At 40.1% G+C, this 9,333-nt stretch overlaps 2 protein-coding genes across 3 annotated transcripts; both read left to right on the top strand.

Moving 5' to 3' along the window:
- On the top strand, window positions 1-2,536 carry LOC106368465. Of its 2 annotated transcripts, none has more exons than XM_013808427.3 (2): window positions 1-312; window positions 435-2,536. In XM_013808427.3, the coding sequence occupies exon 2, from the start codon at window positions 639-641 to the stop codon at window positions 1,974-1,976; it is 1,338 nt and encodes a 445-aa protein (XP_013663881.1). In that variant the 5' UTR covers window positions 1-312; window positions 435-638; the 3' UTR covers window positions 1,977-2,536. The 2 variants fall into 2 exon arrangements, with proteins under 2 accessions (XP_013663881.1, XP_013663882.1); XM_013808428.3 differs by having other exon boundaries at window positions 3-312; window positions 648-2,536.
- A 1,218-nt stretch (window positions 2,537-3,754) lies between these two features.
- Window positions 3,755-9,087, top strand: LOC125576932. The gene is made up of 4 exons (XM_048737478.1): window positions 3,755-4,959; window positions 5,359-6,262; window positions 6,437-7,069; window positions 9,034-9,087. Exons 1-4 carry the CDS (start codon window positions 3,755-3,757, stop codon window positions 9,085-9,087), a joined length of 2,796 nt encoding a protein of 931 aa, XP_048593435.1.
- The last annotated feature ends 246 nt before the right edge of the window (window positions 9,088-9,333 follow it).

Here is a 9,333-nt window from a genome sequence, read left to right as displayed (position 1 = left end):
AACTCCTTCGCCATGCAAATAAAATCAAGTCGTTTTTCTTTTCTTTTACCCCTATGGCGACGACAGAGGCGAATTAGGTTTTGATGTATTTACGACGATGGGATCCTGGAATTGGAGGAGGGTTTTGGTTTGGTCTCGAGAATCAGCGAGACAAGAATCAGGGAGGCACAGGTTGGAGGATTCTTTCAAATCCCCGAGGATTTGAATTGGATCTAGAAAAATGGAACTTCAGGGAGATAAGGAAACTTCAAATTTCAGAGAATTGGATTCCGATTTTGATCAACATCAAGACGAAATCACAGGGATCTAAAGGTATCATTTTGGATTCCTTACGTATATTGCTTTTTCCTTCTCTAATGGAGACGGGGCGTTTTATTCATGGATCCGATATGAATGTGATTTGGGGATTTGGAATTGATTGGGTTTATGAAAAGGAGATTCTATGGGAAATATTGGATTGGCGACACAATCATGAGGATCAATTATATTTGAATGGGGATCAAGTTTGGTTAACGGATTTGGAATGTCGGAAACACTATAAAAGGGAGATCGTTTGCACTCTTTGTTGGAGCACATTTGTAGTATCTTTTACGTTCTCTTATCTTACAAAACAAATTTTTTCTCTCATTTGGTTAATCATGACACAGGGGCGTTTAGTGGGTAACAGTGGGGAAATGAAGGAGGGAGAGAATGCTCGGAAGAGATTGAAGATTTCGGTCCCTCATTTCGACAACTCGGCGCTCATCAAAACCTATTCCAAAACCTTAATTGGAAGGTGTATGAATCCTCCGGCGCAAGATATGAAGGCGTTGATTCAGAACGTCCCGAAGATTTGGAAGCTGGAAGATCGGGTGGTGGGAAAAGACTTGGGTTTTGGCAAGTTTCAATTTGACTTTGAAACAGAGGAGGACATTGAGGCGGTGCTGCAGCTACAACCTTATCATTTTGATTACTGGATGCTAGCTCTGGCGCGGTGGCAACCAAAGAAGTCTCAGCTTTTTCCGGAAGAAATACCGTTTTGGGTGCGGGTGTTTGGAGTTCCGATGGAGTTCCGTACGGTCCCAACTTTTGAAAGTATTGGTGGTGCATTAGGAAGGATGATCTCCGTGGATGTGGAGCTTTCTAGAGTTCAGGTGGTGGTAAACGCGTTTCAAGAGCTCTGTTTTGAAACCACTCTGGATTTCAAAGGTGGTGAGTTTTACGATGGGGAGGAAGTCGTGATCTCATTGAGGTACGAGAAGCTATTCGGCTATTGCCCGGTGTGTTCTAGTCTCTGTCACAAGGAAGAATTGTGCCCTCTCAAAAAGAAGAATGATGTGAAGTCGAGTCCAGAGAAGATGTGGGAAAACCGAGAAGGGAACGGAGGCTGGTATGATGGCGGGAAGCACGATGATCGAGCAAGGAGTTACAAAGGGGTGGTTATCAATGGTAACTCGAAACAACAGTATAAGGAGAGAGATGGTCGAGCTTATTATGGGAAGGGGAAAGGCAAGGTGACTGAAGAAGCGGACTCTAAATGGGTGAAGACTGCTGATAGAGGGAGCAAGGGGTCGTTTAATAACCAAAGAAACCACAGAGGAGATGGAGAAGGCTCACGGCACAGAATCTCAAGAAGAGAAGGGTCTCGGGCTGGTGTTCAGGAGGGACAGATTGGGGTTCAATCAACTCATTCAAGAGATCAGCAGGTGCAGAGTGGGACACGTGAGGAGGCGCATGAAGAAGGAGAGATCAAGACAGCAGAGGTGATGAAAGAGACGCCCCCCTCGCAAGCTTTTCAAGAAGAACTTGATAAGACTCAGACGGTGGGATCAGAGGCCATATCGGATCCTATGGAGATCGAGAAAGGGCTTCAACTAATTCAGGGAATGGTTGAGAAACCACCGGCCTTGGAGGCAGATAAGGTAATGGATATGGAGGAATTTAGAACTGTCTTTCTAGAACATGGAATCGATATGGATGCAGCAGATGATTTATAGGATGTTGATGAGGGAGAGTTTGAGGAAATGCTAAAGGAACAGGAGGGTGGAGAACCTCTTCAGGATGAATCGGAGCGAGGTAACAATGAGGAGGAGAAATTGCAGGTTGAAGGAGAAGCGGGGAAGAAGCAAGGAGTTCGCAAGAGGCTGCTCAAGCCTACCTTAAGCACCGCAGCGAGCACAAAGATGAGGATTGCCAATGGGCTTGTCTCACCGCGTAAACGAGCGCCGGCAAAGACAGGGCCACGCCATGGTGATACTGGCAAACAGCAGGAGAATAAGGGTCCCTCAAACCCGAAGAGTGGAGTGCCAAAACCTTAGTTTTATGAATCACGTACGTCTATTAGAGGTTTTAAGTAAGAGGGGGTTGAATGATGGTATTGGATTTTTAATTTTTCAAATAAGCTCTACGAGCTTTCAGTTGTTTGGTCTTAGTGGTGTTACGGTTTTAGAAGTTTGGTTGAGTCTGGGAGGGTCTCTATGGTGTTTTAATCTCTTTATGCATTGGAGTAATAAGAATCTTTTCATTATCTTGCAATTAGATATTTTGGTAAAGATTATCTCATTTGTGGTCTATGGGTTATATGTTGGTGTCATGGGTTACTTGTGGGAGAATTGGATTGGCTTCAACAGATCTTTCAGTTTCCAACAACATGTTGAAAAGGAGTGGAGAATAAATATCAACGCTATGGTTAATTTATGGTTACAAGGGAACCTTAAACTACAATGTTTTATTCTCTTGTCAGGGTTGTATATTGTACCAGGAGTTAAATATTTATGGGTTTTTTTCTCTCTAAATATTTGGTGGAGTGAGGTATGGTCATGTGTTGATAATATTGGTAGTGTGCTTAATGTGTGTGAAAAGGAAATATTGTCATGTATCAATGATATAGCCTGTTCCTGTTTTAACTCTTTACGGTTAACACATTGCTTCGGAGTAACGTGTATGTGTCGTATAAAAATGGAGCCAGCTGGAGCTACTTATGGTCCCATTTTGGCTTTGATTATATTCAGGAGACCTCGGTTTTGTTGGTATTTAAATATTAAGCTGGATATGGATTTTGCTGTATTGATTAATCATTGTAGGATTGTGTGGTATTTATGGCTGATACAAAAATGGAGGTTAACGTTGCCTCTTTTATACCCAACCCGGCCTTGCTTTGAAAGAACAATTACAGGCAATGCAACAAGGGATTATATTCTGCGTTTGTTTTTTGGGTATTGGGCTACGGAGCTGGGCCGAAGTGGTACTTTTACTGGGCTCATTGTCTATTCTGAATGGTTTAGAAGGTGCTTCGGAATGGGGTGGAGGATTTATGTTTTAAGATTTAACATATGGCAATATTTCAAAAACCTCTTTATTGAAGCTCATGTGAAATATATAATGAGGTATTGGCTATCGGAATTAAGGCAACAACATATCTACAATGTGTGGGAGGGGATTTTAGAGGTTATTATATTAGCGGGTATCATCAAACCTGTGTTTACTAGCTCGAAGGAGCAATATAAATATTTTATATATGAATATTCTAAGTTGGAATGTTAGAGGACTGGGGAGTCATTGGACGATAAGTTACCTGCGGGAGATATGGCACCAACATAAACCAGACTTCCTATTTTTATCTGAAACGAAACAGGATTTTGAGTTTGTACAAAGGTTCCAATCACATTTTGGATATGATAATTTAGTTACTGTAGATCCAAACGGGAGAAGTGGTGGTCTAGCTCTTTATTACAATAAAGAGTATCAAGTTCAAATCTTATATACTAGTAACAGAATGATAGATATTGAGGCGGTGGTCAAAGGGAAACAAGTTTTTCTTACTTTTGTTTATGGGGACCCGGTGCAAAAGTTAAGAGAACAAGTATGGGAAAGACTAACTCGGTATGGATTATCACGTTCTGAACCATGGTTTATTATTGGAGATTTAAACGAGATTACTGGAAATCATGAAAAGGATGGGGGATCACTAAGAAGTGCTACTTCCTTCATACCCTTTAACAATATGATAAGGAATAGTGGCTTACTAGAGTTTCCGGCCCGCGGAAATAAATGGTCATGGCAAGCAAAGAGAGGTAAAGGAAAAGGAGCAATGACGATCAGATGTCGATTGGATCGGGCTTTGGCAAATGAGGAGTGGCATACACTTTTCCCTTGTTCTTATACAGAATATTTGAGGTTGGTGGGCTCTGATCATCGTCCGGTGCTAGCTTTTTTGGAGGATAAGGTATTACAGAAAAAAAGGGGTCAGTTCAGGTTTAATAAGCGATGGATCGGACAGGAGGGACTTATGGAATCAATTGCGGCAGGTAGGACAGATAATCAAGAAGGACAATCAGAGGATGTTGTTACAAAAATTAATAATTGTCGTCATGAAATTTCATCATGGCGTAAGGATAACCAACCATACGGGAAGGATAAAATTAAAGATTTTCAAAATGCACTTGAGGAGGTCCAGTCAGATAATAGTAGATCACAAGAAGACATCCTTACGGTGTCCAGAAAGTTACAAGAGGCATATAAGGATGAAGAGGAATATTGGCATCAGAAAAGTCGGAATATGTGGCATTCATCTGGAGATCTCAATACCAAATATTACCATGCTCTGACAAAGCAGCGTAGGGTCCGTAATAAAATAGTGGGACTCCATGATGATCTAGGTAATTGGATTACGGAGGAAAATGGGATTGAGAAGGTGGCGGTAGATTATTTTGATGGTCTTTTTAGCACTACAAACCCAACGGACTTTGATAATTTTCTGGATGAGATAGTGCCGTCTATTTCACCCCAAATGAATCAGATTCTATTGAGGACAGCAACAGAGAAAGAGGTTCGTCAGGCTCTTTTCATGATGCACCCAGAGAAAGCGCCAGGCCCGGATGGAATGACAGCCCTGTTTTTTCAGCACTCCTGGCATATTGTTAAGAGGGATGTGGTTGAGATGGTGAATAACTTCTTGGTTACAGGCAACTTGGATCCACGGTTAAATATTACTAATATATGTATGATCCCAAAGGTAGAAAGGCCTACAAGGATGACGGAACTACGACCGATAAGTCTATGTAATGTGGGTTACAAAATTATATCGAAAGTTCTGTGTCAACGACTGAAAATTTGCCTACCCCGTTTAATTTCGGAGACACAATCGGCTTTTGTGGCAGGAAGGTTAATATCGGATAATATTCTTATAGCGCAGGAAATGTTTCATGGTCTGAGAACAAATAAGTCTTGTCAAAACAAGTTTATGGCCATTAAAACGGATATGAGCAAGGCGTATGATCTGATAGAATGGAGTTTTATTGAGGCCCTTCTAATCAAAATGGGGTTTGACCCTCGATGGATCACTCTTATGGTGGAATGTATTTCTTCGGTCCAATATAGGGTTCTCCTAAATGGCCAGCCGCGAGGCCTTATAATTCCCCAGCGAGGTCTACGTCAAGGGGATCCATTGTCTCCTTATTTATTTATTATGTGCACTGAGGCTTTAATTGCGAATATTAAGAACGCGGAGAGGGTGAAACAATTAACCGGTATGAAGGTTGCGAGAGCTTGTCCGGCAATCTCTCATTTGTTATTTGCCGACGATAGCCTTTTCTTTTGTAAGGCAAATAGAGAAGAATGTCAAACTATTCTCAGGATTTTAAAAGAGTACGAGGCTGTTTCAGGACAACAAATTAATTTTCAGAAATCCTCAATTCAATTTGGACACAAGATTGAAGAGTCTAGTCGACAAGAGTTGCGAGATATTCTAGGTATTCAGAATTTAGGAGGAATGGGATCTTATCTGGGATTACCCGAAAGCCTTGGAGGATCTAAGGTCCAAGTATTTGGATTTGTTCAAGAACGCTTAAACAATAGGGTAAATGGATGGACTTTTAGATATTTTACTAAAGGTGGGAAGGAGGTGATCATTAAGTCGGTGGTTACGGCTCTGCCAAATCATGTCATGTCTGTTTATAGATTACCAAAAGCTACAGTTAAAAAATTAACGAGTCTTGTAGCGAAATTTTGGTGGAGCCCAGGGGGAAGCACAAAAGGAATGCATTGGAAATCATGGGATAAATTATGTCTCCCTAAAGATAATGGTGGTTTAGGTTTTAAGGATCTTATGGATTTTAACACGGCGATGCTTGGAAAGCAACTGTGGAGGCTAATTGAGAAGCCAAACACTCTTTTCTCGAGAGTCTTTAAAGGACGGTACTATAGGAATGCTTCACCCCTTGAACCGATCCGATCTTACTCCCCGTCATATGGCTGGAGAAGTATGATTTCTGCTAGATCTCTGGTTTGTAAAGGACTAATTAAAAGGGTGGGAACAGGTTCATCTATTTCGGTATGGAATGATCCTTGGATCCCAACCACTCGCCCGAGACCAGCAAACAAAAATATTCACAACAGTTACCCGGATCTCACAGTGGATTCCCTCATTAATTTGGAATCCCGAACTTGGAATATCGAGGCAATTAGGGCTTTGGTGGATCCTCATGATGCAAAGATTATTGAAAGTATTCCATTAAGTAGACACCAGATGGAAGATAGGAATGGATGGCATTTCACTAATAATGGAAAATATTCGGTCAAATCAGGGTATCAAGTGGAACGAGTCTATCCTGATAAAGAAAAACCACCAGATTTTTATGGACCCACAGTGGATACGTTAAAAGCCTTCTGTTGGGAAGTGCGGTGCCCGCCGAAGTTAAAGCATTTCCTATGGCAACTCCTTTCGGGTTGTATAGCGGTAATGAAGAATCTTCGGGGGAGAGGGATACAAGGAGATATTTGTTGTGCTCGATGTGGAGACCCGGAGGAATCAATAAATCATGTGTTTTTTGAATGCCCTCCAGCACGTCAAGTATGGGCTTTATCTAAGATACCATCGAATCAGAACTATTTTCCTACTTGTTCGTTTTTTGGTAACATGGATCATCTCTTTTGGAGAGTTACTCCAAAGATGGATGATCACCAATTCGCATGGATATTATGGTATATATGGAAAGGTAGGAACAATAAGGTGTTTAGCAATCTGGATATTGATCCAAGGGAAACACTTCGATTAGCAAAACTGGAATCGACACTTTGGGCTGAAGCACAGGTAATCACTACTCAAAGTAGGGAGCGGCAAATACAGACCAGACCTATATTAGAAGCTACAGGACGATGGTGTTTCATAGATGGTTCGTGGAAGGAGAAGGAGCTATTTTCGGGACAAGGATGGTATAGTACCTTACCGGGTTTTGATGGTTTACTCGGAGCAAGGAATGTAAGGGCGTGTCTATCACCTCTTCACTCGGAGGTGGAGGCGTTGATTTGGGCAATGGAATGTATGAAGAACTTACGACAGTTTCAGGTTACGTTTGCAACGGATTGTTCTCAATTGGTGAAGATGGTTTCGGAACTAGAAGAATGGCCAGCATTTGAAAGCTACCTGGAAGATATCAAGCTTTTACGAAGAAGTTTCCTCAACTCAGACATCATCCATGTACCCCGAACGGAGAACCAAAGGGCGGATAGCTTGGCACGTAGTGCTAGGAAACAACTGTCTTTCGTCGTTCATATGGATGCGGAGTTACCGATTTGGTTTACAGAGTCAACATGAGTCTGTGAATGTCTTGCTGTCAAAAAAAAAAGATGTCATGCAAATAAATAATGGTTTAGATGGCCATAGATCCAACAAAGAAGCGATTACGTACGAAATGATTTTGGTTTGTATCAAGTATCAGCCCGAGAATGCGGTAGGTTGTGGTCAAGTCCACATTGCAATCACTAAATTCCGTTGAGGTAGTATTCCCTAAAAGATACGCTGTCGGTCAATCAATCACTACATAATGTAAAGATCATTTCAATTGAAATGCTACGAGATACATACAAGGCAAGATGTAGAACCTATAACTATAAGTTTGTTGTGTAAGTTACAAGCATGTGTTTGCTAACTAAATATTACTACTAGATCTTGACCCGTGCGCATGCGCGGATATTGGTTATTTTATTTTTATAAATTAATATTTATTCTTTATGATTACTGTTATATATTTTAGATGTGTCATCATATAATTAATTTTATTTAAAAGATCAGATTAAATCGAATAATATAGTTATTTTTTGTACAAATATTATGAACCTGTTTCAGATATATTAGTTATTTTGATATTTTTAGTTTTCTATACAAGAATTGTTTTGAAGATTTATATTAGAACTTTTACAAGATTTTTTTCTTATGTATGTATATATATATCGATGTTTAAAAATTATAGTGAATAATTTTGGTTTAAACTTTTTATAAAATAAAGTATGATACTAATTTAAATCAAAATTTACAATGTACATATATTTTGATTTATAATATTTTAATTTTAAAATTTAAATTTAAATTTTTTTTAAGTTTATTTATCCATCTTCAACAGTTCGCAACCACAAACGCTAGCGGGAACCAACTTTTGATTTTAAGAGATTTAGAATGGTTTAAAACGATTTGTAGTGCTTTTAGCGATTGTTGCAAAACGCCAGCAAACAGTGGCGAACCTACGTTGTGTAAGGAGGAGGCAGTTGCCCCAACAAAAATCTAGAATTAAATATATTTGCATAAGAATTAACAAGCTTTCTATAGCGTAGTTGGTTTCAGTCATTAGTTTGTCCCCCTAGACCATGGTTCAAAGCCTCTCCTATGCTATTTACATTTCTTTTATTTATTTTATGCCACCACAAAAAAAAAGAATCCTAGATTCGCCACTGCCAGCAACTACTATCAACCATAAAAGCTGTTTTTGCGAATGCTAAAGAGAAATTAGCCAGACCTTTAGTTATTCTTGCTCAATAAAAGAGATAACAATTCTTTGCCGAGAAGGCACGGTAATAATAAGCCTAATTCGTCAGAAAAAGTTACAGCGTGTCCTCGGTCATGGTTCCTGGTTCCGAAGAGGAAACGGAGTCGGAAGCGCACGGAACTGGTCGGAAGCGTGTTAGAATCGCAATTCCAAAAAACAAGCCTATGAACTGTGACAAGAACAGCTATAACTTTCTAAGTTTGAGATACATTGACTTTTCTTTCTTCTTGTGCAGCTACTTGAGATAATAGCTTCTTTCTTTGTGTACATGACAAGACCTGGTCCATGACGTTTTGTATATATACTGCGTCGCCGTTGAAAACCTGTTCCCAAGTGTCTCGTCTGCTCTAGTTCGGTTTGAAAAATTGGATTAACCATAGAGATGGAACGAAGTAAATACTGGCTTTAATAATCAACCAAGGAACCTTATCGATCATATCTTGATCCTTTGAGCAGAAGAACATCTTATCTTCATCCTTGAATCATGTAGGAGATGAAGATATAGATGTTGTGGGTTTGAGTTAGTGCTAATGGC

The sequence above is a fragment of the Brassica napus genome, chromosome A8 (genome assembly GCF_020379485.1).
Source record: "Brassica napus cultivar Da-Ae chromosome A8, Da-Ae, whole genome shotgun sequence".
Lineage (NCBI taxonomy): Eukaryota > Viridiplantae > Streptophyta > Magnoliopsida > Brassicales > Brassicaceae > Brassica > Brassica napus.
This window is presented reverse-complemented; position numbering and strand designations above follow the sequence as displayed.